At 35.8% G+C, this 23,029-nt stretch overlaps 1 protein-coding gene across 2 annotated transcripts in view; it reads right to left on the bottom strand.

The window, feature by feature from the left end:
- The window catches only part of LOC128220215 (sushi, von Willebrand factor type A, EGF and pentraxin domain-containing protein 1-like), a 32,543-nt gene extending 11,080 nt beyond the window's left edge, over nt 1-21,463 (bottom strand). The window contains exons 1-11 of one of the 2 annotated variants that reach the window (XM_052928503.1): nt 20,501-21,463; nt 8,909-9,015; nt 6,582-6,700; nt 5,243-5,376; nt 4,927-5,006; nt 4,320-4,528; nt 3,330-3,458; nt 2,476-2,609; nt 2,160-2,239; nt 1,553-1,761; nt 562-690 (exon numbers count right to left, since the gene is read on the bottom strand). In XM_052928503.1, coding sequence (XP_052784463.1) covers nt 562-690; nt 1,553-1,761; nt 2,160-2,239; nt 2,476-2,609; nt 3,330-3,458; nt 4,320-4,528; nt 4,927-5,006; nt 5,243-5,376; nt 6,582-6,700; nt 8,909-9,015; nt 20,501-21,301 — 2,131 coding nt within the window. In that variant the 5' untranslated portion in view covers nt 21,302-21,463. The remainder of the gene's footprint in view (nt 1-561; nt 691-1,552; nt 1,762-2,159; nt 2,240-2,475; nt 2,610-3,329; nt 3,459-4,319; nt 4,529-4,926; nt 5,007-5,242; nt 5,377-6,581; nt 6,701-8,908; nt 9,016-20,500) is intronic. The other variant, XM_052928504.1, reaches the window with a different exon arrangement.
- Nucleotides 21,464-23,029: the final 1,566 nt, after the last annotated feature.

The raw sequence follows: 23,029 nt of genomic DNA, 5'->3' as shown, positions 1-23,029 counted from the left end.
GGTGTTCAGGACTGCTGATATACAGTTTGTCTATAAATATTTAGGTTCGAAGCCCAGTCATACCAGCCATGTTCCATTTTTTATTGCGGACTGAATATACTTTCCACACACACAGTAAATTCGCATATTTAATCTAAACCTTTTATATTAATTTGGAAATACAGGAAACGTAGACGTTCATTTTAGCCAGATTAGAAATAATAAGATTTAAACACTTATATAATCATATGCAGTTAAAATAAATTATCTAGCTCCTATCTTAGATATTGAAATATACTCGTATATATCAAAGACTATGTGTTTTATTGTAATAAAAGATAAGAAAAGATACGAATATGCCTTTCAAAACAATTCTGCTGTGAAATTATTCTCATACAGATTTATAGGAGGGGGGGGGGGGTCAAGTTAATTTGGTCGAGCAATACATGTCCTTCAATAAATGTACTTACATTTAAGTTAATTTGGGCGAAAATGCATATCAATGCAGACATGCCTATTACATGTACCTGAGAGTAAGTTTTAATTAAATCTTTTTGTTGTCTGATTTACGCTATTTCTAACCTTTAAGACACGAGTCGTTTACGAAATTGTAGTATCTGTTTTGTGCGCATGCGCATGTTCCGTTCAAACACTGCGCAAAAGAAGTTTCGCATTCTTCTCCGGGCTGACAGGTACTGTTGTAAGAAATCACTGAAAGTAAAACATATTACGTTTAATTCATATTAGTAATCGTCAAATTAATCACAAATACATCGTAATTGAAGGGACGTCCTACGTATACTCTACGATTTATAAAGGTTACACACCACCATTGTCATTTCCTCTATTATTCAATGTGAAATGATTATTTTTAGACAACATTTAAAGGCATTTCGAGCGAATGCAGACTATGATAAACATATTCTTAAAGTACAAGCTTTAAATTACCTTTTAAGCAAATAAAAAAGGGGGGTCAAGTTATTCCTAAGAAAAATCTCTCCACTTGAAAAACAAACTTTAAAAATTGCACAGTCCGCCATGACAGTTCTTCCAAAATGATCTTTCAACTATAGGGCAGCAGTTTATGCTTAAATCACTATTCTAAATAATAAATCAAGCAATAATAGATACTCAATGTATAAAAGATTCAGGAATAATGTTATTTTTGATTTACAGTGTATTGGGCATGTGAAAACATGTCTATCAGTCATAAAAACATTATTTTTTATTGAGAATTTTCCACACAACGGAAGTACATATGACGCAATGGTGACGTCATACCTAAAGCGAAAACATGCGGTATGCAAGAATATTCGATAAATAATTTAATTTATAATTGATTTAATTACGGAAAAAATATTTTTTTGGTCGAACGGTGATATACAAATGTATTAGAATGCATTTCGAATACTTATTTTATTACTGTGTGTGTTTTGTTTATCGCTACTACAAGACCGACACTTATATATAGAAAACATTGAATGCTCGTTTATACCTCAACCACAAGATAAAAAATAAATACTTTCGCACTTGCAACATTTAAAAAAAAACATGTTAATATGATGTGTTTTACTTGTTGGTAGTGGGTTGTCTTCGGCGGTCACCACAACAATAGCCTGAACTACGAATGTTTCAACGTCAATAGTGTATATTCCGATATTGACTGTCCCCGTGTTCCTGTCACCAACGCCGACCAGTATCTTTACTTGTGTCTTGGTTGGCGGCCCATTGTTCCCTCCGTGAATAATCACCACAGTGAAGTTCACAATAACGCTCCCAGAACTTAAATAATGATCATGCAGGGTGAATAAAAGATATATAAACCATTTCATTGATGTATATAATGCATTCAGTTTCGGCGTAAGTTTTGTATTAATTGTGCTGGGGCCGTTTCAAAACAGTAATTATTATAAAGTGTGTTGGGGCCGTTTCATAACATATTTTACTTGTCGATCTAAGTGGTAAATTGAAACGATCTAATTTTCACACATTGTACTAGTATTTTCGTCAATCTTCAACATAGTTGTGTGAAATTGACTTTTGGCAACATTAAAATGTACAAAAATTTGAAACAAATACAACTTTATTTAAATATACATGCTGATGCTATTGAAATGAACCTTTTCTGAAAGAGTAATCTCGGAATACAAGAATAACAAATTCTAAAAGAAACGCAATACCTGAGAGACTGAACTGTACACCCAAGGAGATCCTTGACGAGTCCGTCGGTCTGGTTATTCTCTGCCATACTAGCAATTATCTGTAGCAATAGAAAAACAAGGGGCGTTCGTTATATAATGCAGTTTTTGTTATACAGTCGAAACTCGCTATGTCGAACTCTGTTATCCAAAGATCGTCCAAGTTAAATCCTGGAACCGCCCCTGGTGAACATCATACCCGCCGAGGGAACAAACATCGGAAACAGCGTGCTCTACTCTTCTTATAAAATGAACATATTATATTGTTAAACAAACACACACTGACATTACTGATTACCTGATCACAGAAGGTATGTGTGAATTCGTAGTATTCATCTGAGTTGCTGTCATTCAGCCCGGGCGTGAAGTTGAAATTGTTGATTTCCGCTTGCATGTCGATCCTTTCCATTACGTCGGGGGAATCGCCTGAGTCTGATTTGTACAAAAAACTTCATCAGGCATGGGGAAACGAAGTTGACCGGGAGTATGTGTGGAAACGTTGTATGAGTTCGATATGTTGTTAGCTACCTCGGGCGTAAAGATGAAATAAGTGACAAACATCTAAACGTAGTTTCAATCTTATAACTGATATATTTAATGGCTGCTGTCCTGAAGCGCAGTGTCTCTTGGTGTTTGTTTGATTTTGATTTGATATATAATTCAAGTATAGGTTAGAGTTTATCAAATAATTTCTTCGTGAATAAGAGACCTAAGGAAGCGGAGCGCAGCTATGCGACCGTGGTTTCTTATTCACGATTAAATTACTTAATAAATTCTAACCGATTTAGTGTAAGCCCCTCCAATATTGCATCGGCTTTAAATTTTAGCCGTGCGACTGTCAAAAAGACTTGGCAATCAATTTAATATATTGTGACGTCATTTAAATCAGCGTTTACACATATGCAAACAGTAGGCGTGGCTATATGCGCATGCGCAGTTATAGCGTCGTCTTCAGAAATAAGTAACGATTCTTTACAAATAAGAAACGAAACATTTTAAAAATCTAGCGCCCCTGATTGGCTGACAATGTGGGGCAAACACTAATGTGAATTATGCTCATACACATCAGGGGGGTCAGGTTAATTTGGGCGATGTACCTGAGAGTAAGTTTTAATTAAATCTTTTTGTTGTCTGATTTACGCTATTTCTAACCTTTAAGACACGAGTCGTTTACGAAATTGTAGTATCTGTTTTGTGCGCATGCGCATGTTCCGTTCAAACACCGCGCAAAAGAAGTTTCGCATTCTTCTCCGGGCTGACAGGTACGGTTGTAAGAAATCACTGAAAGTAAAACATATTACGTTTAATTCATATTAGTAATCGTCAAATTAATCACAAATACATCGTAATTGAAGGGACGTCCTACGTATACTCTACGATTTATAAAGGTTACACACCACCATTGTCATTTCCTCTATTATTCAATGTGAAATGATTATTTTTAGACAACATTTAAAGGCATTTCGAGCGAAAGCAGACTATGATAAACATATTCTTAAAGTACAAGCTTTAAATTACCTTTTAAGCAAATAAAAAGGGGGGTCAAGTTATTCCTAAGAAAAATCTCTCCTCTTGAAAAACAAACTTTAAAAATTGCACAGTCCGCCATGACAGTTCTTCCAAAATGATCTTTCAACTATAGGGCAGCAGTTTATGCTTAAATCACTATTCTAAATAATAAATCAAGCAATAATAGATACTCAATGTATAAAAGATTCAGGAATAATGTTATTTTTGATTTACAGTGTATTGGGCATGTGAAAACATGTCTATCAGTCATAAAAACATTATTTTTTATTGAGAATTTTCCACACAACGGAAGTACATATGACGCAATGGTGACGTCATACCTAAAGCGAAAACATGCGGTATGCAAGAATATTCGATAAATAATTTAATTTATAATTGATTTAATTACGGAAAAAATATTTTTTTGGTCGAACGGTGATATACAAATGTATTAGAATGCATTTCGAATACTTATTTTATTACTGTGTGTGTTTTGTTTATCGCTACTACAAGACCGACACTTATATATAGAAAACATTGAATGCTCGTTTATACCTCAACCACAAGATAAAAAATAAATACTTTCGCACTTGCAACATTTAAAAAAAAACATGTTAATATGATGTGTTTTACTTGTTGGTAGTGGGTTGTCTTCGGCGGTCACCACAACAATAGCCTGAACTACGAATGTTTCAACGTCAATAGTGAATATTCCGATATTGACTGTCCCCGTGTTCCCGTCACCAACGCCGACCAGTATCTTTACTTGTGTCTTGGTTGGCGGCCCATTGTTCCCTCCGTGAATAATCACCACAGTGAAGTTCACAATAACGCTCCCAGAACTTAAATAATGATCATGCAGGGTGAATAAAAGATATATAAACCATTTCGTTGATGTATATAATGCATTCAGTTTCGGCGTAAGTTTTGTATTAATTGTGCTGGGGCCGTTTCAAAACAGTAATTATTATAAAGTGTGTTGGGGCCGTTTCATAACATATTTTACTTGTCGATCTAAGTGGTAAATTGAAACGATCTAATTTTCACACATTGTACTAGTATTTTCGTCAATCTTCAACATAGTTGTGTGAAATTGACTTTTGGCAACATTAAAATGTACAAAAATTTGAAACAAATACAACTTCATATAAATATACATGCTGATGCTATTGAAATGAACCTTTTCTGAAAGAGTAATCTCGGAATACAAGAATAACAAATTCTAAAAGAAACGCAATACCTGAGAGACTGAACTGTACACCCAAGGAGATCCTTGACGAGTCCGTCGGTCTGGTTATTCTCTGCCATACTATCAATTATCTGTAGCAATAGAAAAACAAGGGGCGTTCGTTATATAATGCAGTTTTTGTTATACAGTCGAAACTCGCTATGTCGAACTCTGTTATCCAAAGATCGTCCAAGTTAAATCCTGGAACCGCCCCTGGTGAACATCATACCCGCCGAGGGAACAAACATCGGAAACAGCGTGCTCTACTCTTCTTATAAAATGAACATATTATATTGTTAAACAAACACACACTGACATTACTGATTACCTGATCACAGAAGGTATGTGTGAATTCGTAGTATTCATCTGAGTTGCTGTCATTCAGCCCGGGCGTGAAGTTGAAATTGTTGATTTCCGCTTGCATGTCGATCCTTTCCATTACGTCGGGGGAATCGCCTGAGTCTGATTTGTACAAAAAAACTTCATCAGGCATGGGGAAACGAAGTTGACCGGGAGTATGTGTGGAAACGTTGTATGAGTTCGATGTGTTGTTAGCTACCTCGGGCGTAAAGATGAAATAAGTGACAAACATCTAAACGTAGTTTCAATCTTATAACTGATATATTTAATGGTTGTTGTCCTGAAGCGCAGTGTCTCTTGGTGTTTGTTTGATTTTGATTTGATATATAATTCAAGTATAGGTTAGAGTTTATCAAATAATTTCTTCGTGAATAAGAGACCTAAGGAAGCGGAGCGCACCTATGCGACCGTGGTTTCTTATTCACGATTAAATTACTTAATAAATTCTAACCGATTTAGTGTAAGCCCCTCCAATATTGCATCGGCTTTAAATTTTAGCCGTGCGCCTGCCAAAAAGACTTGGCAATCAATTTAATATATTGTGACGTCATTTAAATCAGCGTTTACACATATGCAAACAGTAGGCGTGGCTATATGCGCATGCGCAGTTATAGCGTCGTCTTCAGAAATAAGTAACAATTCTTTACAAATAAGAAACGAAACATTTTAAAAATCTAGCGCCCCTGATTGGCTGACAATGTGGGGCAAACACTAATGTGAATTATGCTCATACACATCAGGGGGATCAGGTTAATTTGGGCGAGCAATACAATGTCTCATCTCCCGACAGGCAGGTAATGTTGTAAGAAATCAATGAAAGTAAAACCGATTTCGTTTAATTTATATGAGTAATCGTCCATTTAATTAAATGGAGATCCTACGTATACTCTACGATTTGTAAAGCGAAAAAATATGGTATGCAAAATATTCGATAAATATTAATAAATACTATGTTTATCTTTCAAATAGCACCTGATTGGTGATCATGATAATTTACCCCAATATACTGGATGAACTACTAGCGGATTCTTTTTATTTCAATATAGGAGAAGAGAGTAATTAAATACGCCCAAAATGCACCCTTTCGGAATAGAAATTGATTTAAATAACTGCCACCACTTTAAACCAAATAAATTTCGTTTCTGAGGGAGGGGCGCAAGGCAAAAGAAATCGTACCTAAGTTACATCCCCTTTAGCGTCCAAATCTGGATCCACCACTGTGAACTATCAAAACCGCATAAACACAATGCGTTCACCAAATATGCCACGTTTGATAGCTCTAAGGTTTACTAATATCTGAACGTTACCTTTCTTCCTGGTAAGGACAACAGCTGGCACAATAGCGGCGGTTAACACAAGGATGACAAACAGGATGATGAAGCCGACAAGGCAGCGCTTCTTGAGGCTCTTGTGGTCATAGTCGTCACTGAAAGATGCGTGGTACATTTAGCTTCATCAAGATTGTATATAGCTTATGTAGTATAGTAGTGCGGCTGAAAACAAATAGAGGATTAGCCGATAAGGCAGCGCTTTTTTTTGGCCCCTTGTGGTCATAATCGTCACTGAAAGATGCATGGTGCATTAAGCTTCATCAAGATTGTTTACAGCTTATGTAGTACAGTGCGGCTATTAACAGATGGAGGATTAGCCGATAAGGCAGCGCTCCTTGAAGCTCTTGTGGTCATAGTCGTCTCTGAAAAATGCGTGGCGCATTAAGCAAGAGTGTATGTAGCGTATGTAAGCGTATGTAGTACACTAGTGCGGCTGATAACAGATAGAAGATTAGCCGATAAGGCTCTTGTGGCTCTTGTGGTCAAAGTCGTCACTGATATGTAGTATATAGTATGGAGATATTATCCTCGGTCAACAAAACGAGTATAGACAGTGTGCTGAGGACGATAAAGCATGGTTTTAGGCCATAAAAGTTATGAAGTACTTAATATTTTACAAAAAAATATGTATTACTCTATTTTGGTCGCTCGCAGGACACATATAAACAGCGTGGTCAAAACGGCCAGGCAGGGCTTCAGAAGTGCTCTTCAAGGCGGTATTCAAAACAATATTAAAAAGTATAGATAAATCAAATATCACTATGTCGAAGTCGTTGGGATCTTAGGGAAAACTTCGGGATAACGAATATTCAATATAACCGACATACCATTCATGTCTCGTTAAACTTAAAATATTCGAAAAACGCTCTACATAAACGGACATCGAGATAACAGAGTTTGACGTAGCGAGTTTAGAAGTTATATTACTGTTAATATATGTAATCACTAATCAGTCAATGGCCAGGTTGTTCAGAGTTTAATTTTACTTTACAGCGTTGATAACTGCATTGTGGTTAATTTTCAAATTTTAAATACTCTGTAAGTTTAATGAAGACACCATGCCACTAATCTTATGATCGGAAGTATTTGTAACGTGCCTTAAGACAGCTGTTTCAGTGGTACTTATTTAATTACAATATATCAGAACATCATCAACTATTTGACGTTTAAAAGTTAATGAGGATGGCGATTATAACGTTGTTAACGTGACCAAATCCTGAACAAGGCCCTATGTTGTATTGTGACGTTGTGTTTTTGTTTAGTGTCTGTCAGGTCTTGCACCTTATGCATCAGTCAATTGTAACCACGCCCCCAGGTCCGGGGACGTTAATTTTGGGTCCAGCCAATCCCAGGTGAATTCCCCGGTCTGCGTCTACAAACTGCTGGTAAAATCCCCGCCAAATGACCCCGCTACCCCGGAAACATCCTAGGTAAAGCCTTTTATAATGTACATATTTAAAGCATGCGTTTTGATCTCGTTAAACGAACGGTTATTTCCCGGCACAATGCCACGACCCTCTACCCACTATTTTCGGCGCGTAAACAAAACCACCGGATTCACTCGGCACTGCGGGGCCATCAGGAAGGTAAAAACGACCCATTTCCCCCGCTATCCCCGATATACCCTCTGACCTGGGGTGGGGGCGTGGTTACAATTAACTGGTACATTATGCCTCTTAGTTTAAACTTTTTTTATTTAACAACGATTGTGAAACAAGTTTTTACAACATTATATTACTTACGCACATTTGACACGAGCTTACCTTAAAGATTAGTCTTATGTTGTGGGCAAAACCGGGGTTTCCGGAGGAAAGCAACTTGACCAGCGAAAAGCAAGAAAAAAACTTCAACATAACTTTTTCATTATCCATCCTTAAAGGGACTAGCCACCAAATCGTCCAAAGATCGGCAAAAGTACAGTATTTCCTCAAAACAAGCCAGGCTTTGTATATGTGAACTAGTAAGAGGACGATAATACATGATTGAAAGAATATATATTGCTGTCTCATCTGACCATAATGGTTTCCCTGTTTGAATCATGTATTTTTATGGGTACAGATTGATATATCAACGCTATTTTCAAACTATCTGGGATTTACGTGGTAGGCAACCTTAGTAAATTTCGAATTGAAAAAAATGCGTAAAAAATGCGAAAAAAGCATGCGTTGTAAGCTGTGTGATACATCAGTGGTAAGACAACGATATCAATTTTATATGTAAGATTTTGACATTTTTTGTTGAATTATATCATCTGGTGCCTCGTCCCTATAAAATGAAAACTGACAAAGGTTGAAGGTGTGTACCTGTCAGAGCGGGTTTCGGTAGAAGATGTGTCCGTGCTCTGTTCGTCCCACTTATTGACCGAGCCAGTCTCACTGAGGCCTGAACTGGGGGCCCATCTCCTCTTGATCTGGAAGCAGCAAGTTTATAAATACACAATCATTATCATATACAGGCGAAAACGCTTGGCTCGATATTCCAGGAACCGGCCAAAATTCTTCGATGTACCGAGCAATGCGATATCGAGCCAACGGGTTTTGACTGTAATGCAGTTTTGGTTATACAGACGAATTCCTACATGTCGAACACTGTTGTCTGGAATTTTCGTATTTGTTTGGTATAGTTACCCATGTTTTGTGTTTCGGTATATCGATGGTTCTTTATTTCGAAGTATTTCCCGCGTTCCCAACTACTTCGACATAGCGAGTTGTAACTGTACCGCAAGTAGCTGATTATTATGTATACATCGATTTGATTTTCTTATAGTGAACAACCAAGCCTTTTAATTGTGTTCTCTTGGTGTGAATTGTGGTCCAATGTAAAAATCACTAGTCAATTTCGGGACAACAGACGTGTAGCTTCCACCGGGTAAGTTTTATTATTTTTCGTTTATGCGTTATTTACAGTCGAACCCTGTTGGCTCGAACTCCTAGGATCGGTGAACATACCTCGAGCCTTGTAAAGTTCGAGCCAAGCGGGCATACATGCGTTCAGGATAAAGAAATCGGTTCTTAACATTCAGTTCGAGCCATCGAGGAATTCGAGCAAATCGAGTTCGATCCATCGGGTTTCGAATTAATATCAGAACGATAATCAGTAGGCAAAGCTCTTATCACGCAATAAGTATCATGCGGATAATTTGCGATATTTAAACATACACATGTTCCCTTTTTCACGTTAAATAGTGCCAATATTGCCACCCGCTTGTCTTTAAGTTACAAAGACTGACATATATAGGCTATTTTACTTTGAAAGCCGCTCGCGCATGCAGAATATATATAGTCTTCAGGTCATTGGTTTCTTTTGGTAGGTTAATTGTGTTTACTTCATATCGCACGTTCTTTGGGCATGTCACATGATACCGTTTCCTGTAATATCAGTTATGTGGGTTTTAATCCTAAACAATGGAGGGCGACGCCAGTATGAAGATAAAAGAAATGGTGACAATGCAGCGAAATTTGAGTGCGGCTATTGAGTGGCCTTTTCGCGGAAGTAAAAATATATATTAATCAAAGCGCGAGGCGCTGAAAGACTATCTGCGGGCAAATATGTGAGAGCTGCAAATTTTATTTGAACTATGGGAATGGGTGAAGGGCACATTGATAAAAGTGAAAAATGTGCCGAGGGCCAAAAGCGCTTTTGTCCACACTGGGCGAGGAAATAATAACATCTTTACCTATTTTATGGCGTCTTGTGTCATTTTGTTTATGTAAATGTCACTTCAATCGTCGTAAACCCCCCTCCCCATGTATTTAATGTGACAATGCATGCTAAAGATTTTTCGTTGCTTTTATTAGATATCATACGATAGAAAAATACAATACATCATATATCATTTCCTTTAATGAACATACACGTTTTGTTTAAGGAAAATCATTTTTTACAAACAACTTCAGCAATAATTCCATTCAAGATGCACAGCTTATCACTTAAGTCAACGTATCCCCATTTATTTAAAGATACAATCAGAGGCGTAGCCAGACTTTACCGAATGTTACGCACTAAAGGGGGAGGATGTGGGATGGGGAATATCCCTGTAGCCGGTTGGGGGTTCGGGGGGGGGGGGTCTACCCAGTGAAAAAGAATGGAAAATGGAACGAACATGTTGAGCTCTGAGGTGTATTTGGAGGGATTAATAGGTTCGAGGCCGCCGACTTTGTAGTTACCAAGTGATTGATTTCGGCTCAGAAAGCTATCTATCACAGGGAAGCAACGTTTTCTTTGGCTGCTCTTCCTTTTATTCTGATATCATTTTTTAGCTTAGCCCTCGACCTTTCATTTTTCAAATTAATGTTACGCACATGCGTAAGTGCGTAACGCTGGCTACGCCCCTGACAATGCATGCCCCTTTCAATAGCTTCTAAAGATTTTCAGTGCTTTGATTATATATCATACGTTCTGCAAGTTTTATGAACATACACGTTTTAACTGTTAAAGGAAAATGATTTTATTTTTACGAATAACTTTAGCAATAATTTCTATCCGATTGAAAATGCAGAGCTTATCAGATGGTCGTTTTCCCGCGGTTGGGGCAAACATGTGGTCAGTTAATGTATGTAGAAACTATTTTTAGAAAATCAGTCAGTTAATATGTAGTTGAAACTATTTCTAGATTATCAGAAATTGTCCGTTCTAAGAATTGGAATATGATTGTGCCTTTTCAATTATTATTGATAAATAAATGTTATTTTTGTGTTATGTAAGTATCTGTGTAGAAATAATACTAGTGCTGTTATGAATGCTTCGCACTCTTTGGGTGTTTTACAGGTTAAGTCCGAACTACTTTGCTTCATCAAAAGTATGCATAACTCACTGTCATATCAGGAAATGTGTGTTAGAATTAATTGAAAGGCTAATGTCCAAAACTATGCCAAGAATACACCTGAACGAAGCTTTTACGCAAAAAATGTGAACATCTTATTAGAAAAGTATACGCCTAAAAATCATAGAATGAATAGTATTTTGTTTTTGTATAGCAGGCAAATCATAGTATTTGAAGCATTAGCAACGCGAAACCTGGGATACGGGTATTTTGACTTTCAGACAATCATTTTTGTTTCTTATCTCATAAAAGTTATATTAGAAATACACCCTTACAAATAAGCGTGCTTCATGGTCACACAAGGTTATAATAACAAACCCTGTAGGCGATGGTACACTTGCGGTCGGTAATAATTTCTAAAACATCTTGGTCTGAACTCAGAGTGAATATCAGTATGTTACCTTCCTACCAGAGCATCTATTATTTTGACCCACACTAATCTGATAAATATAACGATCTATAAATAGTTATATTCTGCTAAAAATAAAACGTCGGAATACAGAAATACAGCGCGGAAATAGCCGAACAAGCAAGAACTCATACTCGGATAATCTATTTTTATGGTTTCGACGTCATTCTGCTACTAAACATAGTAAAAAAAAAACTAGACAAAAAAATGGGTTAAAACGACATGAATAGAAGTAGTTCTTTGGAGTTTGCGGTCTTAAGACTACCTGATCGCATGCGCAGATAGTCTAAAAATAAGGAAAACATTTTTATTAAAAAAAAAAATTACTCAAAAACCACAGCGCTCGAAACCGACGTCAAATGCAATGTGTCTTTACGCAAGCGGCGGGGAGTGGTACCATCCCACCGATTAAGCGATTTAAGCAGTTTTTCTTGTGTTTCTTACCACATTGTGTAAGAAGAAAATATTCATACCAGTAAGATTTCCGTTTTACACACAGTGTTTTCTGATTCCGTTTTAAATCTACTTCCGAAATACATCTCGGAATTGATGGGGCGTTTGTTGTCGGATCGAGAGGCTTTTGTAAAATGTTAAAAATATTGTTTTTTGTTGTTGTTTTAAATTATTAATTCGTTATTATAAATGAAATACATGTTCAGACATATGAACTCTACCAGTGGTAGGTAAAATATACCGCTTTTGAGACCCTTCTAACGCCATACCGCTTTCCCGTCGAAATCTTCCGATTTTTGAGCTATTAAAAAACTTCAAAATTATATGAAATTGGCCTGAAATCTTATTTTAAAAACTTCAAAATTCTATCAACCATGCTAAAATACCATATAAATCTGTCACGTCATCAGAACATAGTGCAATAAACAACTTGTTGATTCACTTCACACTTCGGCCAAAATCGTTGCTAGGTTACCAGTACGTAACAAAAGACCATTAATCAACATTCTTTGTTAATTGGCATAGTACTAATCAGCATTTTTGTAAATATCAGAGATATTATAAAACTGTCAAAACACTAAAGAAAACATTTCCAATGTGTTATTGTAATTATCTGCAGTGTAGCGGCGGGGAGTGGTACCATCCCACCGATTAAGCGTACTGCCAAGTTATCATCACCGTACTGTCAAGTTATTATCTCCGTACTGTCACGTTATCATCACCGTACTGTCAAGTTATCATCACCGTACTGTCACGTTATCATCACCGTACTGTCACGTTATCATCACCGTACTGTCAAGTTATCATCACCGTACTGTCACGTTATCATCACCGTACTGTCACGTTATCATCACCGTACTGTCAAGTTATCATCACCGTATTGTCAAGTTATCATCACCGAACTGTCACGTTATCATCACCGAACTGTCACGTTATCATCACCGTACTGTCACGTTATCATCACCGTACTGTCATGTTATCATCACCGTTCTGTCACGTTATCATCACCGAACTGTCACGCTATCATCACCGTTCTGTCACGTTATCATCACCGTACTGTCACGTTATCATCACCTTTCTGAATTGTTAACATCACCATACTGTCACGATATCATCACCTAGTGATGAAACGATTATCGATTACAATCGATAAATCGTCGTTGACAATGTTATGTCGGCGACAATCGATGTCGCTTATGTTATTTCCGGTAACTACGTATTTTTGTTATGCGGTAAAAGTAGACTAAATATCTTTTTTTTTCTTTCCGGTAAATTCTCGTTGAGTTCATTTTAACAAGGGGGTCACTATCTTTCACAAAAGCGGTGAATGTAAATACTTATACATAAAAACTTACAAACTCTTCCAAAATTACAAATTGTTTTTAATTGTTTATATTTTTCATAACACATCAATAATCTGTCTTTATGGTGTATGAAGAGGGTCCGGTCTTATCTGCAAATACCGGAGATTCCGGCTCGATGCATTCTGTTTTGAAACCTTTTTTAATTGGTATCGTTTGTTATCATCATCGTTATATCGCGTTATTGTCACCATACTGTCGCGTTATCATCACCGCACTATCGCGTTATCATCATCGTACTGTCGCGATATCATCATCGTACTGTCGCGTTATCATCCCCGTACTTTTGCGTTTTCATCAATGTACTATCGTCCTATCATCATCGTACTGTCGTGTTATCATCACCGTACTGTCGCGTTAAAATCATTGTAATCTCGCGATATCATCATCGTACTGTCGCGTTATCATCATCGTACTGTCGCGTTATCATTAACGTACCGTCGCGTTATCATCAACGTTCTGTCGGGTTATCATCACCGTACTGTCGCGTTATCATTTTCGTACTAGCACGTTATCATCAACGTACTGTCAAGTTATCATCATCGTACTGTCACGTTATTTTCACCGTACGGTCGCGTTATCACCACCGTAGTGTCACGTTAACATCACCGTACTGTCACGTTATCATCAACGGACCGTAGCATTATCATCACCGTACTGTCGTCCTATCAGCATCGTACTGTCGCGATATCATCAACGTACTGTCACGCTATCATCTCCGTTCTGTCACGTTATCATCACTGTACTTTCGCGTTATCATCACCGTACTGTCATGCTATCAGTATGGTACTGTCGCGTTATCATCATCGTACTGTCGCGATATCATCAACGTACTGTCGTATCATTATCAACGTACTGTCACGCTATCATCTACTTATTGTCACGGTATCATCACCGTACTTTAGCGTTATCACCATCTTACTGTCATGATATCACCATCGTACTGTCACGTTATCACCATAGTACTGTCACGATATTACCATCGTACTGTCGCGTAATTACCATTTAATGTCGCGTTATCACTATCGTTTTGTTGCGTTATCACCATCGTACTGTCGCGTTATCACCATCGTACTGTCGCGATATCACCACCGTTCCGTCGCGTTATCATCACAGTACTGTCGCGTTATATTTATCGTAGTTTCGCGTTTTAATCATCGCATTTTCGAATATTGCGTTTCAGATCAACACATTCACAGGTATTGGCCCTAACTGAATTCCGTAGGAAAAAGCCTTGGTATCTTCGCCTGTGCTGAGGTAGTTGCATAATAATTTAGAATGTTGAAGTGATTATCAACCATTTGTTTAATGAACACCTTAGTGCATTTAATTTTAAACCATAAAAAGAATATTGTTGCCATGTGTTTTGCAATTCATATGATTAAATAAAAGAGCGCAGTTACCGCGAAAAGTTTCCGATTTTGATAAGTAAGCATCACGGAATTATTTTTCTACATTGTGATTATAATAGATACATATTACATTGTGACTATAATCTATACATATTACATTGTGACTAAAATCTATACATATAACACTGTGACTATAATCTATGCATATTACATTGTGACTATAATCTATGCATATTACATTCTGGCTATAATCTATACATATTACATTGTAACTATAATCTATACATATTACATTGTCACTATATTCTATTCATTTTTCATTGTGACTATAATCTATACATATTACATTGTCACTATAATAAATACATATTACATTGTCACTTTAATAAATACATTGTGACTATAATCTATACATATTACATTGTGATTATAATCTATACATATAACATTTTGACTATAATCTATACATATTACATTGTGACTATATTTTATTCATATTTCATTGTGACTATAATCTATACATATTACATTGTGACTATAATAATAATATACATATTACATTGTCACTATAATAAATACATATTACATTATCACTATAATAAATACATATTACATTGTGACTATAATCTATACATATAACATTGTGATTATTATCTATTCATCTTACATTGTCGCCATAAAAAATACATACATGTATTACATTATGACTATAATATATACGTATTACATTGTCACTATAATATAACATCGTGACTATAATCTATACATATTATATTGTGGTTATAAATTCGAATTATACGCGCATTTACAGCATTTCATAATGTTCGGTTAGTAATAATCTTATTTGGCACATATTTAGTATTTCATTACTAACGCTTTTATTCAAGATTCGTTGAAATGTAATAAAACGCTATGAAATGACGATGCACCTTGATGGTGTGTTTCGACCTTGTCATATCAAACCAGACGAGACGAGGGATTTCCCCTGTTCTTCAATCCTACTTAAAAAAATCTAAACAAATACAAATTACATATTTGTATGCATTCTTTGTAAACGTTGCAATTTAAAAAAAACCTTAGTGCGCATGTAGTATAAAATCGGCATTGCATTGGTAGGGTAAATACATGTATTAATGACCTTTGGAATTAAACAGCGGTATTTATGGAATAGTATATATGCCTTCTTTTGATAACGTGATTAGCAGATAATCGATTGCTTATTTTCCATTCGGTAAACTATAATTCACAAAAGCAGAAGACTGAATGTCTTTAGAAATGTTAAACAATGTAAATACATATTTAATAGAAGAATCGTTGGTGCGGCCAAAACTTCCGTGTTTAAACAGTATTTCAAAAATGATTTGTCTCTTTTGTAATGCTCGTTCTTCCTGGTCGATGCGTCTAATTTTAAGTAATAGTTAGATGACATGAAGTAGTTTTTTAATAATAAAGAATGGGCGGAGTGAGCGTAGCGAACGAGCCCTTCTTAATCATTAAGACATTACTTCAGGTCATATAACTGACTTAGAATACAACCTTATTGGATGATACATTGTCAACGCAAAATCTGACGCAGGGAGTGGGTACCGGATGATAAGCAGTCGGCGGAATTTGAACAACCGCAGAAGTTGAAATTCTTAATGATTAAGTCTAGTACATAATGATTGTCTATCTGCAATTTCATTGGCTGAAAATTGAGGTTGTATTCTAAACCTAGTTACACCCAGAAAAAACACAGCTTCCTCATTTAATAATATAAAATTTCGATTGAGTAGTTAACAAAAGACCTGCAAACATTTACATAACATTAGTCAAACAATATTTTTTTCCTGGGAATAAAAACTGCCTTAAAATGATTATATTATCCAGCGACAGGTTTTATGTGTTTTGAAATTACGATGACGAAAGTCAATTAATTTTGTATTAGAAGAATCCAGTCTGATATCTTCATGCGTATCATGCTGTTAATCGTGCTTGACAAATGCATTTATCTTTCAAATTATTTTTGTATAACTGACAACACTCGAAATGCAATCTGTAACAATTCAATGTATTACGACGTGTTTTATATTTAGTTTTTTTTAAATCATTAAATCTTACTTAAAATATCGTTAGTATTTTCTTGAATTTAACTTTAAACAATTTAAGTCGTTTCTGAACTTTAGTCAATTTCCTAAATTTTCAAAATCAAAACAACTAAAAATAGAGAATAAAGTTTTTAACATATTTTTACATTGAATGCAATGAAAATGAAGTAATTCGGAAACCAGTAAGTTTTTGTAGCATATGATAAGGAAGAAAATTAATTTTAGAAAATGTCTTTTTAAATGTAAATAAATGACTTTAGAATTTTCCCGAATACCGACCCCGTTTACGATCATACTGCGTAAGCCGGTGTTAAGGGCGTTGGTGGTGTGTAGTTAACGACTTAAATATGTCAATACACATTCCCAGATTCCTAAAACGTGGTCTTCTTAGATTGTAATATACCCAATTCACATCTTCAAATATAAAAAACAGGCATTCGGACGCTCCGGGACGATGGCTTTTTATATATGATTTTGCATTACCAATCCATTAACATATAAAGGAGGTACTAATTCAAATGCTTTCGACGTATCGTATTTTTAAAAACACCGTTCTCAGCGGTCTATGGGCACGGTCTACGGACGCGGTCTAATGCAGCGGTCCACAAATCACGTGTTCATGTAAACGGCCTTTAATGAACGGTATGGTAATGACAAGAATTACAGGTTTTATATGTATTGATCACAAACGACCAAAAAATGTAACTTTATGGACAAAGATTGTTTATGGCCTCCTCACAACGATTATCGTAACGTTGATGATAACCACCACGTACAGACGTTTATAGACGTACCGAAAGGTCACTCTCTCATTTGGATTTACCAATACATGTTCACATTAGGATTACATGTATAAACTGGAATAAAACTAAACGTAAAAATGTACGTAAACTGTTGTAGAGCTGGCCCCAATATCACGACAATACTTAATAAGTCAAATCTCAAACTAAGCGCATTCTATCATAGACTATGTTGATAAAAGCCTTTGGTCGAATTCCAAGGGAAAAAAATCTACAGCCAAAAATGTATTTGAGTACAATTGTGTATTCTTTATAAAATACACGAATATTTTTTTGCTGTAGAATTAGTTTTCTTTGAAATATTGACAAACAAAATTATCAACACATTCTATAAGAAAATATGCATTCAAAAAGTATAAAACATGCAAGATATTGAAGAATGTTATGCTTTTATATGGTGACATGAGTTGAGACTGAGTTTGAGATTTGACTTAAGTATTTTCGTGATATTGGGGGCAGTTGTTACTAGTTAGACATTAAGTCTAGAACCGACTATTTAAAGACACACACTATAAGTTGATGCAAATATTTATTTTTTCAATTTTAATGCATTACCATCTTGGTTAAACTAATTTCACTTTAATGATAAGAAAAAAGCTTATGCATTATGTACAGATAAAGCATATTGGCCTATATATATAAAGATATGTTTAATCAATAGTTATGTGGTCGGAACATCCCCAGTTAAATGGCGCCAAAATAATATTCTCTAATCTGTACCTAGATGGTATGCTTTCTTGATTTGATAATATAGCCAAATCAGGTTTTTCCATGGCAATGGTAGAAGAGAAGTGTTCTTAACCTTTATGATAGTACTAAAAGTAAGTACTCGAACGTGTTAACACAAAAGTTACGATGTTATATTAGTATATATTAAGTGTCTGCTCATTCATTAAGCATCTACACAAGTAGATATGCAAATAACATTTCAAGAAATGTCCTTGTTATACAGATATCAGAAGGAAATACATTAAGAGATGCATGTGTATGTGTATGTGCATGTGTATATGCATGTGTATGTGTATGTTAAACCAGGCATGTAAACGTTAATAGAACTCAAGCCTGAAAAAAAGTAATTTAATTATCCAAATATGTAAAGAAATCTCTTAAAGCTGTACTCTCACAGATTGAACGTTTTGACGAATGTTTTTACTTTTTGTTATGGAACGAGACAATTTATGCGAAAATGCATGGAAATGATTTAAGACTGCTGACAAAAAATCAGATCGCAAATTTTCATGTTTAAGTTCAAACATTGATGTCTTATGCATTTTTTAAAACCGTTAGTAACGCTTTTAGACATAAAATAATTATTTTCTAACAAAAATATAAAAATCTACGATCTTATCTTTTGTCAGCAGGCTGTTATCACTGGAGTGTAGTAATTACGTAAAAATTGGCTCTTTCCAAGATAAAAAAAAAAATTAAAAAAAAGTTGTCAAAATGGTAAAGCTGGCAGAGTGCAGCTTTAAACCTAGAACTTCAATTACATAAAGTTATTAGTTTATCAGCTCATCCTCATATTGTTATTTTTACATTTAATGTGTTCACGTATCATGGTAAATTATTCATGTACATATATTGACATTGCATGTATCTAATCTATAATGTGTAAACATGTTGATTTCACGTTATGTAAATGTATTTATATTGTATGACTATGTACCTTGTGGGTATATTTCAAATAAAATTAATTTTCTGTTCTGTTCTTTCTTTTATAGAATTTACAGTTAAAAATCGTCTTTAAGCAAATCTTTCGGATAATTTTATTTAAATTAAAACGTTTATGAAATGAATCCATTTATTGATGCACACATTTTGAATGCTTGTGTCACATTTATATTGTTCTGCAAACGTGAAAAACGCCACTACTGAAACATATTGAACATTTTAATTATCGGATGTTTCTACATTCTTGTAAATACAATATTTCGTAACGAATCAGGCAATGCGCATTTTTTGTCAGGGAAACTTACCAGTTGAGTTGCGGGCGGGAATGTATGAGGAAAACTATTTCAATGCATTCAACTTAATCTAACAAATCTAGAAATATATATCCGACTTGCGTGCCTTATGTTCATGGAAACATGTTCATTTACTGTTTCTTTATACAGACATGACACGCACGTTCTTTGCCATTGAATATATTTCTTATTTTGAAAAGAAACGTGCTCTTATTCCCATATTAACAAAAGTGAGTCATGAGTTGCCGGTGTTAAAGCTTGAACGGCTCCCCCGCCCACCACACACATGAAAACATATGAGGCTTAGCCACCACGCCCCACTCAACAGAAGAAAACGCATCACGTATGACCCCTCACCCACCCCACCTAACAGATGAAAACGCATCACACATGACAACTACCCCACCAATCACCCCCCCCCCCCACCGACCCCCCCCCCGCATGTATACACTCGGACAAACAGTGGGTACGCAGTGAAATCTAAAACGGAAACCGTTGTCAATATATAATGAGTATATAATGATTATATAGTGAATGTGTGGCCATACTACATAAGAGGTACTGCTAATGACACACGTTCGACGATTTTTGTGCTTTAGAATAATCTCTCTTCAAGATTCAATAATCATATGCAAGGCTTTACTGACCTGATCAAACTGACGGTAAATTTTATCAGTAATGTTCCTATTTGCCATCATCGTTTTCCAACCATCTTTTCTATCGTAGGCTTCGGTGGCTATTCCGTCGAGCTCAGCTGGGTTCGTATAATCGTATGGTCTTGAACCACCCGGCAGTACCCTTTCGCTCTCTTCTCTCAAAGTCGACAGTTGGGTCATTCCGTAGGGATTTTGAGTATAACGGAGATTTTGCCCACTACTCCCCATTTTAGTTTTACGGAAATTCTGTTTGTCAAACGATGATTTTCCATTTGTAGACCCAAGCTGATGTCTGTCGGATGTTCCCATAGGTAACCTGGGATCATAAGGATTTTGATCATCTCGGTTGCTGGTACCATTCCTCCCACTTGTACGAAAATCCTTACCCCGGTCGACTGAGCGCCAACCGGACGAGGTTTTTGTTGCTCCAAGTATATCAGGGTTACCTTGACCTCTAGATACGCCGTATGGACCTCCGTGGCTGGAGCCGCGCGTTGCTCCTAATCCATTTCCTCGCCTGTCTCCATAGTCACTCTCGTCGTCGTCATCCTCGGAGTAAACAGGTATTTCCGGTTGAAATCTTGTACCTCCAAAATACGCCATCGCTAGATCCGCTCTGTACGTTTTTCTCCAATCTCCACTTTTATCCACATTACCCACCCAGGTAAATCCTATATTGTCGTCGCCTGTAAATTCAATATACTCTGCAGCTTTAGGCACCGTTTCCTCTGTCCATCTGTCTTGGTTGGAGGTATCGCGTAGACTCTTAGCTAGCGAATAAGCCATGATCATTAAATTTGTACCTGCACTACTTCAACATCCTGGAACAGGAAAAGAAGTTTAAATATTGAATTTAGATAGTTAAATTTTAATCTGTAGCATAATTGCGCACTATATTACAGAACATGGTTCACATGTGTAGATATTGATTGCAATTGTTCACTTTATTATCAAATCAAAAGGCCTTTTTACACAAACCATTGAATTCGAAATTCATATTCAATAATGCTTTTGTACATTTCGTTTTGCTCTATATGTGTATTCAATTGTGAAGCGTCGTATTACTTTAAATAATTGAGACCAATCAGTCGTAAATAAGACTGTTATATGATAAGTAGTATCCATAACTCGAGGAACTCCACAAAAACAACACTTGGGTCCCAATAGCACGGAAGATCTAAAGCGTACCAGGCTTAAGTAGCTTATTTCAGTAAGCAAATGTCTTACTTAACCTTGATTTAACTAAATAGAAAATAGTTTGTTCGTGATTATCATAGAGATAGTTTTCTTTGAAATTTAATAAAACTCTTTATTATTGATAGTACTCAAATTATACCGAAAAAAATAAATTCATTGTATTTACTCCCCTTTGATGAAAACTCGTGGCTTCTATGACATTCGTAAAATGTAATACAATATGACACTGAAATCAACAAATCTACACTATTAAGTTTATGTTTTCCTTTGGTTTATAGAGATTAATCAGTGAAATAAATTTGATATTTCACTATTTTGAAACAATAAAATAGCATTTTGAAACAGTGAAATAACAATGTTTTTCTGAAAAACACTACTTTTTTCGACCTTTTCCGACTTGTTCCTTAATCAAGCTACAAGTGTAGTTGCTCACTTTGTGGTAACGATATGAAATAAAATCAAAATCTTTTCTTTGAATAGAACATATGAACTTTAATTTATATGTTTTCCATGCGTTTGCTTCAAAACATAAATAGAAAATAGAGTTAGATAAAGAATGATTTTTTTTTTGCAAATGTACAATATAATCTGCAAACCTAGCACTCACATTTGTTAATATAGACGAGCATCTATAATCAGTTTTCATCACCAAATCTCCGAGGCCTTCTATTTGTTATTAGCTGCGTTAATCTTCATACCTTCCATTGGATCTCGCTCACGGTAACCAGAAATATATATATATATATATATATATATATATAAAGTCAATCGACAAAGTTTTGCTCAAGAAATATCAAGTGTTGCTTATTATTGAAAAGGTTATGGATTGAGCTCATCAAACATGCACAGTATTTCAAGATCCCCTTTAGACTAGGAGGGAAAATGTCCCCCCCATCCCATCCCAAGGGGCAATTTTGTAGACCATAATTTTATGAAACATACTTACAAACATTTTAGGACTTTTTTGCCTGTAGTTATCTTACATTACATGCAAACAATTTGACATGTGTTAACGTTATGTGTCATATACGTAGGTTGAAAAAAAAAACGGGAGCGGGGTCAATTGGCATCTTAAGGTCTATTTGGTTGTGTAAAAGAAAACTGTGATCAAATTTGACTAACCGGATTCTGGGCCTATCCAAAGCGACGCTCCTTTCTTAAAGGATAGAACAGGTGACTGGATTTTTGTCCGAAATCGTTATTTTTGTCAGTATTTGGTTATGAAATGACCTTAATAATTCATTTCAGACCAAACACTTCCTCAAGGTGGCATATCTAACTCTCCGCCTCGGCCTTCCCTCGTCCCTTGTCCTCCTGTATCAA

This window comes from Mya arenaria, chromosome 15, assembly GCF_026914265.1.
Source record: "Mya arenaria isolate MELC-2E11 chromosome 15, ASM2691426v1".
Taxonomy (NCBI): domain Eukaryota; kingdom Metazoa; phylum Mollusca; class Bivalvia; order Myida; family Myidae; genus Mya; species Mya arenaria.
The sequence above is the reverse complement of the archived record's forward strand: the minus strand, read 5'-3'. Positions and strand labels throughout refer to the sequence as shown.